We start from the raw sequence: 25,521 nt of genomic DNA, 5'->3' as shown, positions 1-25,521 counted from the left end.
TGTGGTTGTTTGAAAAATTAGTGCAACACACCATTTAAATCACAAAATTACCTTGACATCTATCCTGGCATAGCTTTTGGAAACACATAATAGCAGCAGCACTTGAAGGAATGAATTATTTTCTTCTTCCCTTCATAGGGAAAAAGTGAGAGAATCAATCAAAATGTGTTTTAAAGACAGTTATTAGAGTTATTAAAGACACAAGTAATTATTAGATGTAGTACAATGTTCATGATCCTTTGTTTAGGAAGTGAAAAATGAAAATAATTTGATCAGCACAAAATCTGAGCACTGCACTAAGTTAAGAATCCTTATAATTTGTGTAGTCATGTGGGAACCACTCTGAAGGGAGAAGAACCAGTATTTATAACTTTTTCTAAAAATCTTACTGTTTCAGCACATAAAATTCAAGTAGCATTTTGGGAAACTGACAAAAGAAACATAGGACATAAACTACTGACAATGAATATAATTTTATTAAATTATTAGTTCTTCTGCTATTAAGTATATTTACCTGCCTTTTTTTTAATATTATATTTGTGAATATTTAAGTTTGAAAGCAACATTACTCTCAAATTTTCCTCTCAGATTATGACATTCATGTCTCCTGGGTTTCTTTTGTATCTTTGTGATGGAGGATTCAGAATGGGAGATTCTGTTGTCAGGAGTCTTTCCTCTTTGTGATTTCATTTCATCTTTTGTTGAAAGCCAATATTTCCTGTTCTTTAAGCAGTAACAAACATAACTTCAGGCAGTGTAAAAGAAATTCAGAACTGTCACTATGCATTCCTTATTCTTCAGTAGTTTAAATTATGCAGCCGCATTTGAAGCATGCTGGCACCAGTTTGTATCAAGTTTGGAGCAGTTGTTTGGTTTTTATCTAAAACATAGGAACATAGTTTTTTGGAAAGAAAGCAGGAGAATGTTCCTACCAGCTAAATTCAATCTCTGAGCTTTCTCATGTCACCAGGGAAGACACTGGGTGTGGGATTTGAGTATGCTGGAGTGCAAGTCAAAAGTTTTTTGCTGACTTCAGGGCACATAACAAGAAAGTTCATACTAGTCAAGTACATCCTTAGGTACCTGTAAGTCCTGTTTTCCAGTTCTCTGAGTTGACTTCTGAAATTGCTGCCAGTATTCTTTTCCAGATATAGGATACTTCTGGTGTTATAATCTGCACTTTTATAAAGTAGTGGACTTTATAAATGAATGGTTTGATAAACTAGCTTGAAATATTACTGATTCAGGTTTTCTGGCTAATCCTGCTTTACGCTGGCACATAAGTTGCAGTGTTTGTGATAGAGTGGTCCATGTTGGACACATATTTTAGGGAGACATTGCAGGTTTAGGGGATACCATTACTCTCCATATTCGCTTGTATGTGTTTAGACTTAAAATATCTAAGAGTTGCTCCACTCCTCCCCTTCGTCTTGTATCCTTGATATTTTTGTAACTCTACATTTATTTTACCAACTGCTGAAACCCCTTTTTGTGTAGAGAAGTTTCCACTTTAGAACCTTGACCCTTCGTCATTCCCTGGCTCCTCTTTCCAGTTGCCTTTGACTTTAACAAATAAAACTCAAAATCAAGCCAACACTAAAAACCAAACCAAAACCAAAATCAAAATGTTTAAATGGATTTGTGGCATGGCCTAGATATTCTTTACAAGGTAAATAAAGTGCCATATGGTAATAAAAAATTTACTGCCTAGAAAAATACTTAAAAGTTTATTTCCCACCTTATGCAGCAACTTTGTGTATATTCATTAAAGTAGCTCTTAGAAATGATAGCTTTTTCATATTAAGTAGTCTGATACAAAGTTGCATTTTTTGACATTTAAGATTTTTTTTTGTTGTTGTTTTAGAGGAAGTTGTGTTTTGGTTGGTCCTTTAATATAGATTTCCCCTTATTTTTTCAGATACTTAAAGCTTCAAAAGAAAAGTCCCTACATCAGGAGGACCAGTCCTAACCATACGCTACAAAAGGGGAGCAGATGGTTGAAATAGACCTTATGATGTAATTACCAAGCAGTTCAGGGTTTGGGGAATGAACACTAGGATGTTGTAAATGGGTTTTAGCCAACTGTCATTTTAGTAAGCATTTTTAACACTAGGATGTTTAGTTTACATTCCTGTCTGATATTTTTTTTCCCTTGGTCAAGTTTAGTGAATTCATTATTTTTCTTCTGTGTTTGTGACAAAGTTACAGCTTAGAGCTGCATTTCATGTACTGTTTAAGCAATTGTTAATATTCTATTTATAACATAGCAGCAGGTACTTTTTTTTCAGATTTTAATATATATCTTTTGTTGTGGATTCATACAGTATGTACAGAGCAGTTTGGTCAAACGAAACATATGATGTTATGAATTTTTAGATGTTTCATAACTGCTGATATAGAATACAGCCTAATTGCATTTTATTAAAAAACACTCATCAGGCACACACTATGCTGTGAATTTTGACTTATATCTCTTTGCACTGATGTTATGTCAACAGTTAATGACATGAATTTCAGATGATTTTTTAAAATACCCTAACAACGTATAAAATGTGTGTTTAATTCATACTAGTAAAAGGCCAGATTACAAAATTACAGTTTTCAAAAACCTGTTATGTATGAATTAGCACTTTTTATTTATGCTCATCTGATTTTTCAAGCAAAAATGTCTAGAGACTAGATGCTGGCCTGAGAGGGATTCAGTGGAGATTGCAGCAAGACTGAGTTGCTGGAATCAGGTTGAATTCAGTAAAATTATTCCATTTTGGTTCGCCTACCAATATAATGATCTCAAAGCTGGCTTTAATAAGCTTCATATTCAGTAAATTATTTTAAAAGTCAAATTTGCATAAACACTTGATTTGCAAATTTTATTTAAAAAAAAACTTGGAAATTCAACCTTAAATATGATGTCAGAATTTAAGACCTACAGTTATGAATGCTCTTAAAAATGGTACATTTGAAATTAAGGTACTGTGAGTGATTTAGAATTTTAATATAACAGGTGTGCTTTTTACCTGTTCTGTGCTGCTGTTCCACAATTACGAAGACATATTTTATTCTTTGATATTTTGCATGTGTTCCTTTTTGGCTCAGGAATAATTGCTGTGATTTTAGGAAGTTGCCAAGCCTGTTACAGGAGCTTAGGAGAAATAAAGTGAGAAAAAATTATAAAAAGAAAAACCAGTTTGGTAACCCTAACAGTTGGTTGCCTTTTGGTCTACAGGAAGACTTTCAATTTCTGTAACACTGTTTTGAAGTCAGGGTTTTAGATGCTTACATTTGTAGTGAAAGGGCATCATGTATGCTTGCCCTTTATTTAGGTTTGGGATGTCAGTAAGACTCCACGTGTTACATCTGATCAACAGGTACAGATGTCCCAAATGATAGCTTTAGACTTTTCAGGAAAGCAATAATACTCGTAGACTGTGATATGTTTTGGGATGGGATATTGTAGTAAAATTACCTGTGATTGTGAATTGCAGAGCAATAATTTTTACAAAGCCATATTTTGTGAGGTATCTTGGGAATTATTTTAGAATGGTGAATGGAGGACTTTTTATATAACAGTGGCAGCCTATTTGTAGAATTATGGGACTGTGAGAGTATATTACGCTGTGATTGAATTTTAAGTATTTTGTAACTGGGTATGTGATTTTACGTGCTTCATGTTTACAAAAATATGCCAAGCTAAGCAAGGTCAAGTGGACTATTAAAAATATGTATATTTAAACCATTTTAATGTTTGGCTGCAATAAAACACAGAAGAATATCTTTGTCTTTCTAGTGTCATTATTTATTCCCAAATGTATTAAATATTAGCTTATAGATAAATATTTGACTCAGCCACTAATTAATATTTTTAATTGTGAATTTGAATACTGAAAAATATATTTGAAAGTATTGTTTACAAGGGGCAAGAAGCAAGTAAATTAATTTTATTGCTGGCTGCTGTTATGTGAAGGAAATGGGTAGTATGCTAATGTCTATGTCTTCTATAATTGTGTCGTGACTGTCCTTTCAGAGTATTGACATTCTGCAACCAGCTAGGCCCGAATTTTTTCCATGAAAAATCATTTCTGTTTGTAACTTATAATGGATAAGATAGCACTTCTTAACAAACACAAATGTCTGGGAAAATGGTATATCTGTTTTGCATACAGAATATTATGGTTATGGTCCATAGTTTAAATCAGAAATCTGATAAGGTCCGTGGACTTGTGTGAAAGCAAAAATCTTCCTTGACCTTCTCAGTTTTCAGGCACCTCCATAGCTTTAATGGTCTGGTATTGCTGAATAGTAGTTTAAGAAAAAGTCAGAAGATTACCTTTTCCTTAATATTTTCACATTTCTACCTTGTCGCTTGTTTTATGTCAGTGAATCTGTGAAATGTTGGATTCAGTTGCTTTTTTTTCGAAATCACAGGAAGAAATACCAGTAAGCAAAGAGTAGAATACTAAAGTTGTATTTTAATACTGCTAATTTACTACAGTTTAAGTGACTTTCTAACTTTCTCTGCAACTGAAAAAGTACCATATCGTGGCACTTCTTTCTAGGAAGTAAAGAAAATGGCTAAGATTTCATATAGTAAAGATACTGAAAAATGTAATGATTTTACTGAACATAATTTGTAATTTTACATGTTTCAAAAATTACGTATCTGTAAATAAATTGTGTTGTGCATTTATAGTGTTGATTGAGATTCATGTAAAATCTACAAGGTCTGTAACACATTTTTAATTGTGACTTGGGTCGTTCTCATATGCCGTCAAACATTTAGTTGTAATATGAAAAATAAATTTATTCTTACTGGTAGAAACCTCCTTGGGAGTCCCTGGTGCCTTCGTTATATAGTGATAGCACTCCTAGCCTATAGAGATTAGCTAAAGCTGTTTTGTCAGTGATTTTCATCTTGAATAATTTTGCTGGAAATGAAGTCATTGAGTAAAGGATGAGAGTAGTTTGAAGAGCTAAAATTTTTTTGTTTGTTGCCTTGAGCTACAGTTGGTTTAAGTTGATGAAAAAATAGTCTCAAGATTTATTATCATATCCCTGTCATTGAGAGAGCACATTTTTAAGCCTTTGTCAGAAATAGCATAATTAAAGCCTTTTGCACCATTGAAATATGCTAGGGATCAGTGGGGAAGGAATAAAGCAATATGTGCTGAATATGATGCTGAAGTGAATTCTTAGTGAAGTGTGAATTCTTAGCTTCGTAGCTAACAAGATCAAGTTGTGATGAATTTCAAAAGCAGCTACATAGGAGGAAAAGTGGCAGTATTTAAAGATCATTGGAGAGGCTTTGGTGAAGTCAATGGCGACTAATTTAGCAGAATACAGATGGAAAATAGTCTGAGAGTTTGGAGAACTGATTCTAGTGCATAGAGTGCTGTACGTTATATGTTGCATGGGTCTCAGGAATAAAGAAATGTGAAGCCAGACAAGAAATGGGGGATGGGAGCAGGCTTTAGAGTGATGAGGTCATATACATTGTTCTTGCTGTAATGGCAATGAAGTTGCGGAAGTGACATGAATGTCCAAGATGTGTGGAAGCGAGTTATCCAGTGACCTAGAATGAAGTAGAGGCAAGAGGCCAGGTGAAAATCTCAAGGTGATAAAGGAGAGGTTACATGGAAAATGGGTGGCTAACTAGCATGATGTGTCATGGTAATGGGAGGTGGTAAAAATAGAAACATGAGTATATGAACTGGTTTGTGTGAAAACTGTAAAACTAAACTATTATTTCATCTGGGGCTGCATTATTGCTCTTTTAAATATGTAGTGTTTTGGATGACATATGACCATTTTATTGATTGTGTGATATGTACAAAAAAATACAGAAGCCAGCATTTTAGGAAGTACTGCACAATGCTGTCATTAATATACTGCTGCAGTAATAATTGTTCCTAGTATGTAATTGACTCTCTAGATCTTTTGTCATTTCTTACAATTTAATTGACAATCTAGATCTCATGATGTAATTGAAGAGGTGAATGACTTTCAGTGTGATCATATTTATTTAATTTACCATATAATCAAGTTAATGCTCATTCTGCCTTGTACTGAATATAAATTAGAGTTATAGTGTCCATACATTCAGGAAGAGCAGTTGTCAGCCTATAGTAAAGGGTGAAATTAGAGTGTTATAAAATCTTATTTCCTGTGTGTGCATAATCCAATTTCTTCATTGAAAAATGCAATTTTTTTCTGCATTTTAAAATGTCATATTCACACTATAATGCTTTTGATCAGTCAGTTTAAAAAGCAGTAAAGACTGAGTATTCAGACAAGGTGTCTCTAAATTACTTGGAAATTAAAGAAAATGGTTTTTATATATGTAAGAATACTTTAAAATTAAACAGAGTGTGTCAGAGAGGACAGTAACGAGCTAAAAAGGCAACAGACCTCCCTATTTAGTGTTCTCTAAGCTTATTAGGAGGAAATATTGGAAGCTTATTGAGAAAAAAAATTGGAAATGGAAACAGAATAACAGTGTTAGAATTGTGAGGCAAGATGCTTTGTGTGTTATAGAGTAGGGCAGGATCAAAAAGTGTTTAGGGGTGGAGAAAGAACTTTCTGTATCTATGACCTTCATGAAATAGACACACATGATTTTTCTCCAGGATTTAGTTTGCCTTTGCTATAGATTGTCTTAATGATTACTTAACATCTACCTCTGCAGTCAGATGTTTACAAAACACCTGTTACATTGTTTTAAAAGTTGAAAAAAAGACAAAAGCTTCCAAGCGCCCAAGTCACTTCTGAAAATGAGGCTTAAGTTCCCAAGTGATTTTGTTTTTTCACATTTTAACCAAATGTATTGTGTATTAAGCTAGTGTTTCCAATATCTTTTAATTAGTGAACAGATTTTCTTTCTTGCAAAATAGCTTGCATTGTAAGTGTATATCAACTAAATATATTAAATATCTAGAGGAGAAATTCTGTGAAATGTTTTGTGATGGAAGCAATATTGTAATATTTGGAGCAAATGCAGGGAAAGACCTTTTAGATTACTATATAGTCCAGAAAAGAATCTGTAATAATCTATGGTTATTTTAAAAAATAAAAATGAAACAAAAAAAGTCCTGTTGACTCAATTATGGTTTGAATATAAATTATAATTTTCTTGTATCTCTTATCATAAAATATTAACATCAATTTATTTCAATGAAATTATATTTTTAATGTTTTAGGGAAAAGTGAAAAAGAAACTGAACAAGACAAAACAGAAAAAGGTAAGTCTGAAAGTAACATTCTGTTCTGAAATTCAAAACCATGCTTTCTGGGAGGATTAATTTAAATCAGACTAAAGACTAGTGAAGCTTTGCTCCAGTACATCTCATGTAGATAAACTGCAGTTGAATAAACATCCAGAGAGCATGTACTTTAGTACATAAACACTTGGTTGTTTCCAAGGCTGGCACCAATGTATGCCAATCAATCTTACCTGATTGCAGAATGGAATGATAGGATTGTTTAGGTTGGAAAAGACCTTTAAGGTCATGAGTCCAACTCATAACCTAACACTGAACCATGTCCCCTAAGTAACACATCTTTTAAATGCCACCAGGACAGCCTGGCAGCCTTTCCAGTGAAAAAATTTTTCCTAATGTCCAATCTAAACCTGTCCAGGAGCAACTTGAGGCCACAGCCTCAAGAGTTCTGTCAGAACAAGAGTTCTGTCCCTTGTTACCTGTGAAAAGAGACCAATCTCCACCTCACTGCACTCACTACAATCTCTTTTCAGGGCGCTGTAGAGAACAATGAGGTCCTTCCTGAGCCTCCTTTTCTCCAGGTTAAACACTCCCTAACACTCCCAGCTGCCTCATCAGATTTGTGCTCCAGACCCTTCACCAGCTCTGTTGCCCTTCTCTGGACACACACCAGAACCTCAGTGTCTTTCTTGTAGTGCGGGGCCTAAAACTGACCCCAGGATTTGGATGCAGCCTCACCAGTGCTGGGTAGAGGGGGACAATCACTGCCCTGGTCCTGCTGGCCACACTATTGCTGATACAGGCCAGGATGCCATTGGCCTTCTTGGCCACCTGGGAACAGGCCGGCTCATCAGCTGCCATAGCCCAGCACCCCCAGGTGCTTTTCTGAAGGGCAGCTCTCCAGCCACTCTGTAGCATTGCACTGAGTCATGGGATGGTTGTGACAACTCCTGCTGTTTCAGGACTAAAATATTCAGTGTCATACTCACAGATTAGTGTTCTGGAGGTCAGAGTTCCACCAAGCTCTTTGTACATCTGAGGGCAAGAGGCAATGTGAGCTACCTGGCCCCTGGAGCTGGGCTGAGCACTGCCAGCTGTGCTAAGTGTGAAGAGACAAGTGACATGCAAATCAGACCTTGTTGACACCATGACTGCCTAGTCTGTTTTAGGTTAGGTAGGAAGGTGAGAGACAGATTAGGTGGAAAAGAAGTGAGGTTTTGCTGAAGAAGCACTGTGCATCTGTTCTCCCTGCAATGGCATTTGTTCTGGCCCCATGTGTTCCCTGTCACTGCACAAAGCTTGCTGAACCTCCTTCACTGGGATCATGGCTGGCTGCTGACAATGGCCAGAAACCTCAGGGACTATGCCAGGGGATTCAGTAGCTCTACTCCTTTTTCATTCTGTTTTCATTTTCTGTGTGGCTGTTATTTTATATTTGAGTATTTAGAAATGCTGCTTTTCCAATATTTTGGTATGGTTTATTTGGTTTGAATTTGTATATTGGTGCTTTAAATACAAGTCTCTAAGACTGGAAACTTCAGACATTTTATTTAAATATTAAATATGTCACATGTAAAAAATGTGACATATTCATTACATATAAAAAGTAAAAAGACCCAACCAAAACAACTTGGAAAGCTTGGCAATGATGCCTACATTTCCAGTTTTAGGCAGGGAATATCTTACTGCAATGGATTTACCTACTTGATCGTAGGAAAAAACTCACCATTACGTGCTGCTTTTACTGACCTGTTAGAACAGTATAAAAAATTACGTACAAGAGCCATCCAGTGTGGGTAAAAAGCAGTCATAAGTAAAAATGCCAGCTTGTGTAAGAAACATACTAGTGTGCAACATTTCTCATCAGAGCCTGTACAAGGACTTTAGGATATGAAAGTATGACAAAGTGGAGCTACTTTCCTTTTCTACCCTAGGTGCTTTGTGGTTTTATTTCTTTTTAAACAGCAACTAAATAAATGTCACTGCAGATTACAGAATTTTTATAGGGTGGGAAAAGGGATAGTTTTGTTTTCCAGGTTAAATTGATAGAATTTTTCATCTTACCAGGAAAAACAACCCTGCATTTTTAATGAACTTTGTTTTCAGGTACACTGTTTGTGTGATTTTCATACAAGCTGAATTTTGTTGAACTTTTTTCATAGTTTGAACTGTTTTAAGTTCCCACTTTCAATGAAAGTCATTAGCTATAGATATCCTAGTCACAGTAAGTGGTATAAGGTACTATTGAAATTGTTTATTTTAAATTACCCTAATAAGATGCAGCAATAAATTGATGATAGATGGATTGTAAAATATACTGTGCTGTGACTGGTATATGTAGGAAACTTGGAAATCTAAGGAGTTGGGAATTTGAAACTTCATGTTTGGCTTGGGTTTAGGGTTTGCTTCTGATTCTGAGAGTACATTCTGATGTGCAAGACTGCATTTGTTTTATGATATTTGGACATACAAGCTCCAAAGAGCCTTCTGTGCAGAAAGTATTTATAGCTTTGAGTAGCTCTTGCAACATAAATATTTTTTTCCTGCTGCAGCCTTCATAGTACTTGGTAAGCATAGTACTTATTAGGAGTGTCCTCCTAATAATGGTGTAAATTTTAGTGTTCAACAGTAATTCATCAAGTTTATTAAAAGCTATACTGAAAATTCTTTGATATTAACACACACACCCCCCCCACCCCCCCATCCTCCCCCCAGAAACTTCTTTAAAGAAATAAAAATGAAAATAAACTTGTTTCTAACATACAGTTGCTTCAAGGTTTCTCTGTTATATTTAATTGAGATGGATTCTTCATCTTCTCCATAAGAATGTAACCAGACTTTATATTTAAACAAGTAATTGAAATGCAATGGGTATTCCAGGTGAATATGAGAAGTAATTCTTTAAAAGGTTTCACGGGTAGTACAATGCAGGATGTACATGCCACATCCATAAGTTGTTTTTCCATCTGAGGTGGTTTTAGTTGTTTTTGGTCACATAGACTAAAAAATAAAATTAACTAAGAAGCCTAATTTTTCAAGTTTGATTTATATTGGACATATATTAAATATTTATTTATATTGGTGAACAGATATAAAAAACAAAAAGATAATTTTCAGCTACAGACACATTTGCTTCATATAGTGAACTTCAGCCTAGGTGCTATTATTATAAATAATAATTTTCCCTTTTCAAAACTGATAAAGCATGACAGTAAAAATGAATGCTGTTTGGCTGGAACACTCAGCTGCATTGCATTGCTCGAGTCTAGCCGTTGAGTGAATCCAAAAGTCTTAATGGTGAAAGAGAGGTGAATGATGGAAATACATACCAAAACCAAAATTCTCATTCTGCTGTTGTTTCTTATGATCGTCTAACCAAACAACCAACAATAATTTCATACAGAAAGCCCTGTAGAATACTTTTTACTGCAAGGGAAATTGTTCTGGAATAACTGCAGTTAAAGATTTATTATAGTAATTAGATTCCATCTTTATTAGTCTCTAAAATGCCTCAGTTTTTATTGTCTGATTACTTCCTCAGATAAGTTGATTATAGTGGTTTTGCCTGTTCTACCAATAGAGTTTAGAAAGATCTTTTAATTATTGTAGTGCTCCTGGCTTTAAATTGTGTAGCTGCAGTTTACTTGGTTTTATACCTTCTAAGTTATCATTTATAGAAGCTCATAAAACAAGTAGATAACTTCACTCTCTGTATCTCACCTAATGAGCTTCCCAAACAACAGGACAATGACAGGAGTTTTTCATCATCATCAAATTCTCATTCAAGTGTCCAGTGAGATGCAGCACAATTTCCAAAACTAATTTGGGTAATGATATGGGGCTGGTATCAGGAGGAAGGACAATTACTTGAGCAAATTTTGAATTCCAAGTAAAAGTTTACTAATACACGTATGTTCTTCAGAACATAATTGAAACTTTGAACTGCGATGGTGTAGTATTGTTAGTGGGTGGCAAAGGGAATTAGCAAAACAAAAGGTCACAAAATTAGTTGGAAAACAACTGCCGACCATCATCATCAGTATCTACTTGTCATTGTGCCACTCTCAGAAGTTGCCTTCGCAAGTTACCGAAAGCATTATTATTGAATACGTTATCACAGTAGGAATGGGAGGGTGTTTAGGAAACAAAGCCTACGAAACCCCCTGGAAATTGCTCCCTTAGTTTTTCAAAGTTTAAAACAGAGAACTGGCAAGAGGAGCCTTTGCTGCAAGTGACGTACAAGACTGCGTCACATGAAGGGGTTTTTATTTCAGATTAGCTTTAGAGATGGCATAACATAAGGAGACATAACTATATAGTTGTAGCCTCTACAATTAAATAAATATAATTTCTATTAAAACTTCATTTAAGACTCAAATCATAAATTATAGAACAGTTTGGGTTGGCCGTTTTGTCCAACCCCTGCATTGAGGTCATTCAATTTTCTGGCTAGCAGTAAGCACAACATACAGTCAGTGGAGTCGGATTGTTGCAGTGTACTTCTCAAATCAGTAACTGGGCCCACGTGTCCTCAAGGTGGCCGTAAAGACCAGCCTTTATCTTGAATCACTTACATCCTATAGAGTAATTAAAACTGGAGTCCTAACTCCTCTCTGTTTTGCATGCAAGTAATAGCAGATGTAATATTAAGGAAGCCACCAGGAATGCTCCCTTAACATCATAGTGACAATACAAATGAATCAATAAGTGAATAAAAAAATCTAATTACAAGAACCAAACCACATTTACGAGGTGGTTTGTTAAATAGGGAGTAGTGTCTTTCCATCCTCATGTTTTCTCCCCCAGGTCCACAGAGGGATTGTAATGTTATTGTCTCACTGTTTCTGAGGACCTAGAAATTTCATTAAAGACAAGTTTAACAATAAATACTAACGCTAATATGTAATATGGACTCTCATAATCACAGAGCAAGCCCCTCTCAATTGACTGTAAATCTTCCAGCATTAGTTTCCAAAGACTAAAGCAAGACCGTTTGTCCTGTGTGGAAGGCAACCTTTCCCCCAAAACTCCAAGTCAGACCAGCCAGGCTGTCACTCATTGCTCTCAGTGAACAGACCAGGTTCAAAATGTCAGCTCCAGCACTGGAGGTAAGCCTGCCCTCCCACCCTACTAATTTTCCTAGTCTCTGAATATAAGAAAGGGAGCAGAATGCTTAGGAAGGGAATCACTAGTACTGAGAGCAAGAGGGAGGAGGAGAAAAGGGCAGCAAGTGGAAAACTGCCTGAGGTAGTCCCAGTTGAGATTTCCTCCTGGTCGTGATTGTACATCAGCTAACAAGCTCTCTGTTTGAGGTGTCCTTCCTGGCATGTCTGCTGGGTCAGAATAAAATCATAGAATTGTAGAGTATCTGCTCCCAATGTTTTACAATGCACAGGAGTGAGAGATGATTTGTATTAGGTGCATACTGGTTTTTAGATCCAGAACAATCAGTGTTTGTAAGTGTTAATAGCAGCATGATGTTATCTCCTACTAACTTTGCTCAGTAGAAAACTGTACATGCATCCTTTGATCAGAGGCTCAGAGTATGGCAGCAAGGACAAAATAATTCATGCTATGTGTTGTGGTGGTAAAGATACCCTATCTTTTAAATTATCTTCTCAGGAAACAACAAGTTGAAGCCTTTACAGTGTAGAAAATACCTTCACCTACTTAAATTTGCTATCTGTTGAAATGCCAAATGTGTGGCATTTCTCCGGGGTTAAAGAAGTGTGTTAATTGTGAAAGATAATCATGATAGCATTCAATACTTTTGTCCAATTCTGGCTAATGTGAACTGTTTTGACATACCAGACTGATATCTAATCAGGCAGGTCATCAGTGTTTTCCCTTTTAGGAGAATGAGGTTTTCCTTAGCTTGGATGATGGTATTACATTTCAGATGAAAAGATTAAATGGAGAGATTTCACACACACAACCATTCCCACTTTTCTGGAAGCTAGAGAGGGCTCATTTGCTCCATTATAGAAGTGGTATTACCAAGTTATTTGTGACATTTCCATGAGTTTTTTTCTCTATTGCTTTGGACTTAGGGCCATATTTAATAAATTTTTTTGCCATGTACTAGTTATCTCTTTTTGTTTCCTTGTTATCCATGTAACTGCCTTAACATAATTGTCTCCTTGGTGTTTTATACTGATTTCCAGCTTTGGGTTCTGCTCAGTTACACAAGAATTTGCAGACATTTGATTATGTGAGGACATTTGTCTAGAAATTCTAGAAAGTTTTATTTCCTTGATTTCCTATCTTTAGGCAGCTTTTCACATTAAAAGTTATCAAGTGTCAAGAAATATAATTTTGTGATTAAATCGACAGTTTGCGAAATTGCTTTTCTGATGCTGTTTGGATGGTTCCTTAAGGTAAAACTATCTGCTTCAGATGAAGAGTTACGGAACTTGATTTTTTGAATGTTAGTAGTATTTTATTTTTTACAGAAAAAGCTAATAAGAGCAGTGGGAATTGAGATTGCTTTCTATCACAAGACAGTGTTTTTAATCACTTACGGCTTTTTTGGAATTACAGGACTGAGGTGAAATTTTACGCTGGGAAAAGTTTTGGAGCTTCGATGTTCTGTTGCTGGCATTGGGCTAGGAGGAATCTCAGCTACTGTGATGACTGGCACAGTGAGCTCCTGGGAGGATTTCTTTGGTTGTCGAATGAGAGAGCAAAAGTTACTTGTGTAATTACAGTGTTGGCACTGACATATAGTAGTATAAAGCACATTGACATATAGTAGTATATTGCAGAAATTGTAGAACATATGACTAAGTGGGACCCTAAAGCTTACTTTGTCCCTTTAGTTGACTGAAGGCAATATCAGCTGTGTGCATTGTTCTTGGCAGATGCTTACACATCTTGTTATCTCAAATAAACAAAATTTTCAGTAGTTAGAATTCCACAATTGCCCTCAGCAACCTGTTGTACTGTGCTTGCTCAGAGATAGTAGTTCCAGATGTTCAAGCCAAATTTTCTGTTATAGCCATTTTAAGCCTTCTCTTCCTTATCCTAACTATGATGATACAGAAAATAATTTATTCTTTTCATCTCTGTAGCTATGTTTTACAGAGTAGTGTGTACTTGTCTTCCCATAGCAAACTCCTTATTACTGCCTTTTTACTCTTTGTTCTTACTTATTGTTGCTCCCCTCCCCACTCAGTTAAAGGCAAAATATTTTTAAACCAGTCTTCAAGAGTGATTCAATTCTGTTTATTAATTTGGTTACTTTTCCTAAATTTTGATGATTCTCTTGTCGTCTGAAGAGTATCTAGCAGTGTGTTCATTATTATTCAAAAGGAATTTCTCTGTCCTTTGTAGAAGTAAGACTGTCACTGCTTTTGGTGATGACAAGGTGCTTTTCAACATAAAATCAAAATATGCCTGGTATTTTAGTTTTCACTTACCAAAACAGTTATATGAAATATTTTATTAAATTTCATTGGATTATATGATAGGCTACTTATTGCAGTAGTCTTTAGGGCAGTTAGGACTTGGTGAAGGGGAGATCTTGACTCCATTTCAGAAGGCTGGTTTATTATATTATGATATATATTACATTAAATAGACCACACTATAACTATATTACAAAGAATAGAGAGAAAGATTCATCAGAAGGCGATACAGGAATAGAAAGGAATGAATAATAAAGTTCTGTAATTCCCCGAGAGTCCGAGAGCTGCTGCTTTCTTGATTGGCCACCAAGTAGAAACATCTCACATTGACCAATCAAGAAAGCACCTGCTGCATTCCACAGTAGAGATAACAAATTGTTTACACTTGAAGCTGAGGCCCTTCAGCTTCTCAGGAGAAGAAAATCCTAGCAAAGGGATTTTTATAAAATATCATAACTACAGCTACTAAGTTTACTGTACATTTAATGTAATACATTTTAATACATTGCTACTTCTATATTTTTTTTTAATTCTGTATCTTGATAAATGAGATATGAGATTGCTTGTCATCACTGGTGATTGTTTGTTTTGTCTCCAGCACAAGAACTAGCATAGAGTTTCTTGTAAGACTTCTTCCTAGCTTGCTGCTTTTTCACTGGAAACTGTTTTCTCTAAGGAAGTCTTCAGGAATCCTATGACAGCCGTCCTAGATAGAATGCCTACTCTCCAAGGCTGTTATTGAAAATCCTTAGTGGTATTCTTGAAAGTCCACAGTATGATACATAAAAGGATTATTACCATTTTAATGCTCAACCTGATATGGACCACAAACCGACCAAGCAGTTGTGTGATCATGCACGACTTCAGTGTCATGGTGAAATTTGTCATTGAAGAAAAATTACATATATTTTCCTCTGAAAACAGATAAGTTAACTTCTTTGTATCATTGAATTTAATATATTGGGTCACATCTGCTAAAGGATTATTGCACTAGAAGGAGGCAATGGATAATTTATTAAAATACCCCTGCAGGGAGATAGCAGGCTATCTGGTTAATATAGAGGAATGCTTGATGGTTACACTGAAAGCTCCCTGGTGAATCCTTTAACATAGGAATAGAATGGGAGATGAAAATGATTGCTCATTATATAATGTTTACTGTGTTATATTGGTGCCTAGCAGATGAATAATATTTATGTTAACAACTCCTTCCCAGCTTTTTATATTGATCTCCTGCTGGTCTAGGGCTGATATATATTGTACTGAAAATAGGAAGATAGTGCTTTTTTTTGTAATGGAGGGTGGTAAATAGGTTCTTCCAACACATCACCCAAGCTGGATATGAAAGGGAAGATATTGTACCATTGTGCCACAGACTTGTAAGATTTTAATTTACTTTTTTAGTTTACTTTTTTTTTTCTGAGCTGTTTCTCATATCCTTGTAACCTTAAATGAACTGTAGAGAGTGTCCCACAGGCAGTGGGAGTTTCCTGGTGGGTGGGAAAGCTTAATTCCTTTGCCTCAAAGGAACCTTACTGTTGCCATGCTTACTGAGTTTGAGAAGGACCAAATGACTCTGTCTTTCCATGAATGCTCAAAGCTAAAAAGCTGACAAATAGCTGTCCTGCCTCACTGAAATACAGTTCCTGTGTAGCTGGCCAACATTAAATAAAGGTTTTCATTCATGCCATAAGAACTGAGAACTCACATTTTGGTTGCTCTTTATGCTACTTAGAGAACAGAAACTAAACCAAGTGTTTGGTGGCAATATCCCATTGGAAGTTCCCCAGATGCTGTACCCAGAGGAACTGACATGCCTCAGTTTTCTTGCTAACAGCAAAGGACAGTTTCACATGGCAGCTAAGACCAAAATGAACCTAAAAAGTCCTCAAGGTCACTTGCTTTCATTGGTTCCTTGGTTTGATGTTTCTGGGTTTCTCCACTCCTGCTGTTAAGCAAGCCAGGTCTTAGAAATAGCAATGGTTACTTGGAAAGCTGAGCTGGCATATTTTTTAAAATGAAAAAAAAACAACCACAAATGCCAGCAAACCTTTTGCATGTTGTGGGTGGTTCTTTTCAGGCCCAATGACATTATGTGAGAAACTTCACACCTGTCAGTCACTGTGGACTGAAGGGTTGAAGTGGAGGCATCCTCACACTTGAAATAAGAGCTGTTCATGTAAATTTTAGTGGATTTTACCTGGAAGAGACCCAGTCCTTAACCATTATTATCATTAAATGCGTGAAAAGGCAGTAAAGACATTGCTTTCCTATGAAATGGAGGACAATAAATAAGACAGAAAAAGACTGACATCAGCAACAAATTGGTAACCTTGGTGATCTGCACAGTAAAGAAGTTCTTATGTTCAGGTGGAACTTCCCATGCATCAGTTTCTGCCTGTTGCCTCTTGTCCTATTTCTTGGCAGCACTGAGAAGATCCTGACTCCATCCTCTTGTCACCAATTTTAAGATATTTATACACATTGATGAGGTCCCTTCTCCATCATTTCTTCTCAAGGCTGAACAGGCCCAACTCCCTCAGCCTTTCATAAAAGAGACATTGCAGTCCCTCAATCATCCATCTGTATTGCCCTCCACTGGACCCACTCCAGGAGCTCCATGGCTCTCTTGTCCTGAGGAGCCCAGAACTGCACACAGCACTCCAGATGCCGCCTCAGTAATTGCTCCACGCAAAGCATATAGTCACAACTTTTAGAAATGACTGGTGTGCCCTGATGATATTTTTCATGATACCATGTAAGTTTGGAAAAATAACAGTTCCCTTTGCTCTTCCACATCAGTTGAACCATTTGGAAAAAAAAGATCCTTGATTCTAATATGATGAAAAATGCTTTATTCTAAACTTAACTGCCAAGTTACTCAATTTGAATGACTGAAGTTTGCTTTTTCATGTAGAAGTTTGTGACTGTAATAAGAAATCAGTTTCTTTTCAGTGTAATTTGAAACTGCCTTACTTGAAAATGATGCACTTTGCCAGCCCAGTCCCTAGCTAAATGTTACTCCAGGCAATTGAAATACGAAAGAAGTAATGAAGTGTCTGTTTGTTAAATCTTCTAGCTAAAAAGAAGAAGAAGCCAAAGCTCTTGAACAAGTTTGATAAGACCATTAAAGCTGAGCTAGATGCTGCAGAAAAACTACGTAAAAAAGTAAGTTTTGAATGTTTCACTCAAGACTATACACAGTGGACAAAAATCAATAAATTAAGTACTTGTAAAAAGGGAGAATAATTTTAGATTACTTTTTATGAAATTAACTTTTTGAAATTCTGCATATTTGTTCTTCAAGTTTAATTTCTGCTCGATAGTTTGTCTTAATTTTTTTAAGTCGTAAGTGTATGTCTGTTCATATGTGTTTGTTAACCTTGAAGATATGTAGCTTGATCATTGAATTTTTGCTTAAATGGATCACATCAAACAGGGTCAGCTCTGTCCTATTGCTCTTGTCCAGTTGGCTACTGAAGTCAAGTGCCACCAGATAACTCTGTGTGTGCTAGCAAGGATCTCTCAGTGAGTGTTCCAATGCCTCGTGTGTTAGGTGCAGATCGCTGAAGTAGGTGTTGTTTCTGTTGAGATTGGCAGTGCCTAGGCTGCTGTACAGCTGCTTAGAGGATGAAACAGATGTTCCTGCTTCTCACTAAGGGCAGCAACACCTTAACATCAATCATTCAGTTTGGGTAGTTCTGTATTTAATAATTTGACCAAGAAAAAGCAACAAAAAAACCCCCAAGCTCTTCAGTCATCTCCCCTTATAGCTTCCAATTTTATACTTTCATTTGAATATTTCAGAAAATAATATCTTTGCAGAGATGTCCCTTTTCCAGATATGAGATTAAGTAGTGAAGCAAGACTTTGGCTGTTTGAAATGAGGGACTTCAAGTCTTTTGAATATGTTTCTTGTTTAAACTCTGATATGTCTCACAGACAGTCCTAGCACGTAAAGAACAACTGCAGGTCTTTGTTGTACCCTAGATTTGAGGGGGATCAGCAGTGAGATATATTTTCAGTACAGTAAAATAAAAACTAATTTGGTCATTGCAGGTGCAGGATTATTCCTGATTCTCAGGACATACTGTGCAGTTTTGACTTTATCTTGCCATCTATGCAACCCCAGAGTTCTGGTAGGTCTGTGATGGGACTGGAGGGCTCCTGCATAGGGAGCTCTAACCTCTGGCTGCCACTGCTGCAGTTCCTCACTAGAAGCCTTCTTTACATGTTAGAATACAAAAACAAAAGAAAATTTCATGCTTCTTGTTACTTAAGCAACTGGTTAATCAGAAATAGGTGTAATAGACACATTTGATGAATCTGTAGGGTCAGCTTGTTGACTCTCTTTTCCTGCTGTTTTTCTCGATAAGTTACAGATAGTCATACATGTCATGTAGGAATCAGGATAAATTTAGGAGCAAATCAGATGTGTATCATATTTGAAGATAGCAGGGCAGTTGTGTAAAATTTATACACATATAACTCATATTTATAAAGCTGTAAAGAGGTGGAAGTGGCAGCAAGATCTATTGCCAAATATTGCCAAGCAGTGCTTAGCACCTGTTTGACAGTGGGGCTAGTTCTTCTCAACATCCATCTGTACTTGCTAGTCAATGTCCATCACAGGATCAACATCCATCAAGAGAATACCTCAGTTACACTCAGACTTGTGTGAGATGTCCTGAGGGACATTTTGTCATGCAAAAAACTTGGAGGAAACAGCCATACACTGTGGTTGAGTCTGCAGTATTTCCCTTAGAAGAACTGTAGTTATGATGCTGTTCATCATGAGAGGTATGCAGAGGGGAAATTTCCACCTGTCCCCAGAATTTTCTTCCTGTTGTCTGTTATTTCTGGTCTAGAATTTGTTATTAGCAGTAGGGTCTTTACTTTTCTATACAGACAGGTTATTTTCATCTCAGCATTTTATCCAGTGAACAAGGAAAAGTGAGTAAAGTATGAAAAACCAAGTTATTAATTTTCACCATGAAAATTAGATTATATTGCTTCATAAATCATGATGATTCCTCTGAAAAAGGCAGTCCCAACAAAAGTATGAGGGAAAGCTGTTGATTCAGTCTGCATTGTTTTGTGTTTGTTCTTTAATTGTAAAACTAATGTGTTATTATGTCCTGCATCCTTCAGCATTTTTATTAGATAGAATTGCTGACAAATATCTCTGCTTTTCAGGGAAAAGTTGAAGAAGCTCTAAGGGCCTTTGAAGCATTAGTGAATCAATATCCACAAAGTCCTCGAGCAAGATATGGGAAAGCACAGGTACTTAAAAAGAAAGAAAAGTTATAGGTGTTGAAAAAAGCTAAAATAAACATTTTGTTTTACCAATAGAGCTATAAACACCAGTTGGAACTAATTTATGAATTCATGCTGGTTTTCTAGGTAAAAAAAAGAATAATGTGATCTGTCATATGTATCTCTTCAGTCAACTGTCCTTCCCCAGTTGCTTTTGTGGAACTTCAGTGGGAAGTACTGTAAATAACAAAAAAAAATAAGGTACATCCTGTAGATCTCAGGAGAACTATCAGGTGAATGGCAAGAGATAAATACCAACTAATACCCAGTGCAGGAACAACAGGCAGAACCTACCTGTTACACAGTATTTGCTGTAGCTGGGAAATCCACACGTCTGTCAGCCTGGGATGAATGCTGCTTTTTGCTCTAGTGGGAATAAAGAAGAGGATTTAGAGTTTTTAGAAAGAAAGAGTTAAAGGATAAAGAACACAAATTGTCAGGCAGTGAGGCTTAATTAGCTTTGCTTGTAGAGTGAGCTATGTTCCAGGTATTTACCTTAAAAAAAAATCTAAAAAAGCCAACCAAAACCCAGAAGGCATCAGAATATAATCTCTGCATTTATAATACTTTTAGGCTGTGTTGAGATGTCTCAAAAGGGAATAATAGTAGGATAATCCTGCTGCACTAGGAGTAATAAAAAACTCCTTGAACTCATGTTAATCAGGATAAAAAAGTGAAGCCCTCACTGCAGGAAGAAATGGTGCTGTTAGACAATTGATGAGGACCTTGGAGTCACAACCAGTCTCCGCTTGGTTAATAATAGTCATGCTAAAACCAAAGCTGTGATTATCCAAAAATCTATCACACAAGCACTTGATACAGAGCAGACCAAATGCTTCAGTTCTCTCTGTGGTGACAGTTTGCTGAATTCTCTGCCTCTTTACAGTAGGAGACCACTTGGTTCATACACATGATGAACTTCTCTCTGTTAAGTTACACTTTTAATATTAACCAGTTTTTACAAATCTGCTCATTATATCTAGTAGAATATGGTTCCTGCCTCCTCAATGGCTTTAGGGGAGAAGAGCAGATCACTGCCACCAGTTGTGAAATTTATTCTCATTCAGAATTCCCATCTCAGTGACCCAACTTCATTTGTCCATTTACAGTAATTTGTAGTTGCCTACTGCTACTTTAGTAATCCATGAAAGGTCAATACAGACCAAGATCTGAAGAAACAATTAGGTGCATTTCCTCGGAGTGTGTAAAAACAATGATAAATTCATTTTCTGTAGCCTTTGAAGGTTCGTGCTAGTCATTTTACTGAACAGTCATATTAATATTATCAATGACAATTTTATTGAACCCAGTATGTGTAAGTTTAAGCTGTTTGAAGGAATAGGAAAACCATGGCCTTCAGATAGATGAATTATTCTTAAGATTTGCATTGTGACACAGTATTATTTTTAAATGGGTATTCATACCAACAAAATTCATTTAAATTTGCTATTTCTCATCACTAACTAAAAGTAAAACTGCAAAGGATAAGGTTAAAGGCCTTGAAGGTTAAAGCTAAAGAAGGCCGAGAATTCACCACAAAAGTGTAGTTCTCCTTTTCTTTGAAGCATGAACCAGCATTACATGCTAATTTTGTAGATTCAATTTTTAATAAGACATGAGGATTGATTTTTTTCTGGATCCTTTAATGGCTTTAAAAGGCAATTGTTTTCCCGAAAAAACTGCAAAATATTTCATTGTTGGTGTGTTTTTCATAAATATGAGCAATTCATTATTTGCTGTCTGAATTACACTTGAGCTAAATAAAATGATACTCTACAGAATTCATTAACATCTTTACAGCTGAAAAGAACAATGGATAGGTTTTTAACCTCCTTATATGATTTATACTGGTGGAGTTATGCAGATTATATGGTTGCAATTTTTGCTTCTTTGTTATAGGTCTGTAATATTCTTGGCCCTGCAATTCCTTTGGAAAAAAGGAGAAATAAATTTCCTAATGAATGTACATCAGAAAGAATTAGTTATTGCTTAAAACTGATTTCTGAAGTTGTCTCTGAAAGCTGCTTGATGAACTGTTTGGCTGAGTAACCATATTTTTGGAATTTCCCATACTAAGTTTTAAAACGACTCAAGGAAAAAATTAAAGGACAGAAGTGCAACAGTATTTCAGATTCTTGTTACAACATATAGAGATAACACAGTTGAAGCAATTTCATTTAATGTGTGCATCTTTGATGCAACAGTAAATTTAAATAGACCAACAACAGCTTCTGCTCCATCATGCTTGTGATACATCTTCCGTGGCTCTTGTCTTAAGAACAAACATAAGCCAATAAATTTAGAAGTATTTGAGAAGAATGCATTAAACACATGAAAATACATACATTTCTATAAACAATTCAAAGTAAGCCTTTAAAAATTCTGCATTTGAGACATAGCCTTTTTCAGCTATGGAAGCAAAGCATGAACATGCTTTACCACAGGTGAGATCAGTCAAAGCTTCTGTTAGATTCACTGAAGCTGTAATTTCACTGTGGAGAGCTCAAATGTCCTTTGGTCTGCTTCTGAATTTGATGAACAAATTTAAGTTTCAAAGGAGTTGTAGGATACATATTCTATCAAAGCATGGAAGGCAAAATGCAATTCGTAATTCATTTTGCAATAAAGAGTGTAAATAAAGTGTCAGAATAGATAAAAATGTTTGTTGGTGTGTTTTGATGTGTGCATTGCTTCCAGAGTGAGGCTTAGTATACATTAGTATGCCTAAATAGTCCTTAGGCAAAGTTTTGCATTTCTTCTATGTTATTAAAACAGGTTGCTTCATCTGCTTTTGAAAGCAGGAATTATGAATTCTACAAATATTAAGCAAAAATCTGTGTTATTGTATGTTTTAGGTGCAAATTTTCTCCTGCTTCTCCTTTCAAATAATTTGTAGGTAAGAAGATTAAATGGTAATTCTAGTGTGCTTTCCCATAAAGCACAACCCCTAGTCTAACAATTGCATAATTTGCCTGGTAAGAAAATAGTTGGTTTTAAGACTAATGGATTGTTAGGAGTTCTAATAATGGTTTTATTATTCTTTCTAGTCTGAAGATGACTTAGCTGAGAAAATGAGAAGCAACGAGATGCTGCAACAAGCTATCAACACCTATGATGAGGTGGTTAGTCTGCCAAATGTCCCTTCAGACCTGATAAAACTGAGCTTGAAGCGAGAAGCAGACAGGCAGCAGTTCCTTGGTAAGTTTTGAGAATGGTATAAAAGTTACAGAAGTTGTCTGAGTGAGGATTTCAAGACATCACTAAGGATTTTAAGGTTATACTTGTCTTCCTAGTATCTTAAATGAAAGCCATTTCTACATTATTTAATTTTTTCTAGGGAACTAGTGTCTATAATTTAGGATAATAGTGCCTGTAGAAAGCTGCAGCAGATGCTATGAGAAGCTATGATGATAGGTGGTCAAAAATTTTTATTGACAGACAAAAAAGAAACTTTTCTTTTTCTACTGAAGCTGAAGAAAATCAAGAAGAAATTACTGTCATAAGCAGAGTAAACAGACTCAGAATAAACTTTCAGTAAACATAGAGAGGAATGCAGTTGAAATGGGGAGAACAGCCCCAAGATTTAGGTTTAGATTCTAGTTTTAGATCTCAATTCTGTGATGTATGAGAAGTGATGATTAGAGCATGAGGCAAAATCAAGAGTTCTGATCCCATGGGTTGGATTTTTAATATCAAGTTGTTTTGTTCTTGCTTTTCTTTAGCAAGACCTCATTTAGGAATCCAAGGAACATAATTTTAAGCACATAAAGCATGATAAACTTCATAACAGAAATAGAGTAGAACTATTACTTAACACTAGAAATCAGTTTAATTTACTTAATTAAGGTGAAGTTTATTAATATATGTTTACTTAATTTTGTCCAGTGCTTTGCTATCTGTGTATGATAGAACAACCAAAGCTTAAAAAATGTTATTTCTGCACTGTGAGGGGTCCTCCACAAGAGGCTGCCATAACACTGTGTGATTGCAGTGATTCTCTGAGATATTCCTAGTACACCCACAGTGACAGCCAGGCTGCTGAATGTGCTCCTGTCTGCACAAGTTTTTCCAGGCTCTCCTTCTTGATTGTCAGTGAAAGTGGACCACTTGCCTCCAATTTGTGTTTCCTTAGATGTTGTGTAAATGTCTTGCTACTGTTTCTTATATCTGCACTTGTAATTAAGTCTTGTTCAATCAAATCAGGTCGCATGAGGGGTTCCCTGGTTACTCTACAGAAATTGGTTCAGCTGTTTCCCAGTGAGACTTCATTCAAGAATGACCTTGGTGTTGGTTACCTCTTGATAGGAGATAACAGCAATGCTAAGAAAGTATATGAAGAGGTGAGTTTCCATTCCAGCCAAGGAAAATTATTATTTACATTCATATGTTCATTTGAAAGATTGGTTGATTCTAACCTTTTTAGTTGTTAAACATGTCACATGTGAGATTTTGAAGGGTTAATAGAGATACAATTTTTTCTAGTGCAGTTGTCTTCTAATTTTAATTTATATTTTCTCATGCTGTTGTGCTAAGTTTTTCCTCATTGACAGAGGAATGCAGGTTTCCATATGCCTAATAATAAGAAATCTACTTTCCGGTAGTCAGGTTTGGATTTTATTGACAACATATCTAGATGTGTTGTATGTAACACGTAATACGTAATGCATACTATAAAAAATGATAACCAATCTTCAAGATAGGGAAAGCAGAAGCAAGCCAGTTTCTTTACAGAAGAGCATTTCTAACCATGTAATCAAGTAGATCAGTTCTGACAAAGCTATTTTACCTTAGTTTTTTTCATCTTTTTATGAGCAGCTTAAAATCTGTTTTTCTTTCATGATGTTTGTCATGTGGACAATTCACTGGATTTATATGTCTGTCTTATACTGTGGTTATCTGGCTGGGGAAACTTCACTGCCAGGAAAGGCCACTCTGCTCCTGTGTTCTAGAAACCCTGTTAACATCTGGAAACTGTCTGGCAGATGTGGACTCTGACCTCATTGGTAGAGCACAAATCATCACACCTGACCAAGAATGGTCCTGTTGATGTTGGCACACTCATGGTGCTTGTGTAGGACAGGCTTGCTGATTGTCTGGTTATGGAGGCTGGAAAGGGATCAGCAGGATTAGTGCCACCTCCTGAGAATAAAGGCTCAATTTTCCATCCCCCACATCTGGGAGGCTGAAGAGATTCTCATCTCTGATAGCCTCTTAAAGAGAAGGAGGATGTTCAGCCACATGGAAGCAGAAGCCAAACACTACGAATAACATTTTTTTTCCTCAAGCTCCTCTGGTAGTCTCAGATGTTGCCAGAATAATGTTTGCTTTGCTACTTTGGCTACTTTTTAGGTCCTTCCATAAAACATTTCTGTCCAATAATTTTTGGCTTGCTGTCAGAGTTTCTCAGAGGATTGGAAATACTGGCTTTTAAAGATAGAATTTATTAAACAAACCTGCTACTCAAGCTGCAAGGAATTTGAGAAAACAAAACATACTCCTTTTGGGCAAGATTTTCTCATGCAATTATTCAGTGTTTTGTTGCAAACAACATAATTGTTAGAATTTCTCAATAATCACAGGGATAT

General features: G+C 36.0%; 1 protein-coding gene across 17 annotated transcripts in view; it reads left to right on the top strand.

The window, feature by feature from the left end:
* The window catches only part of ASPH (aspartate beta-hydroxylase), a 113,389-nt gene that overhangs the window by 56,989 nt on the left and 30,879 nt on the right, over positions 1 to 25,521 (top strand). For 11 of the 17 annotated variants that reach the window (XM_038128845.1, XM_038128853.1, XM_038128849.1 and 8 more), the window contains 5 exons: positions 7,194 to 7,235; positions 17,700 to 17,788; positions 19,817 to 19,903; positions 22,984 to 23,134; positions 24,140 to 24,276. In XM_038128845.1, coding sequence (XP_037984773.1) covers positions 7,194 to 7,235; positions 17,700 to 17,788; positions 19,817 to 19,903; positions 22,984 to 23,134; positions 24,140 to 24,276 — 506 coding nt within the window. Of the gene's footprint in view, positions 1 to 1,918; positions 4,684 to 7,193; positions 7,236 to 17,699; positions 17,789 to 18,057; positions 18,760 to 19,816; positions 19,904 to 22,983; positions 23,135 to 24,139; positions 24,277 to 25,521 lie in introns of those variants that run through there. The other 6 variants (XM_038128863.1, XM_038128862.1, XM_038128861.1 and 3 more) reach the window with 3 other exon arrangements.

The sequence above is a fragment of the Motacilla alba genome, chromosome 2 (genome assembly GCF_015832195.1).
Source record: "Motacilla alba alba isolate MOTALB_02 chromosome 2, Motacilla_alba_V1.0_pri, whole genome shotgun sequence".
Taxonomy (NCBI): domain Eukaryota; kingdom Metazoa; phylum Chordata; class Aves; order Passeriformes; family Motacillidae; genus Motacilla; species Motacilla alba.
This window is presented reverse-complemented; position numbering and strand designations above follow the sequence as displayed.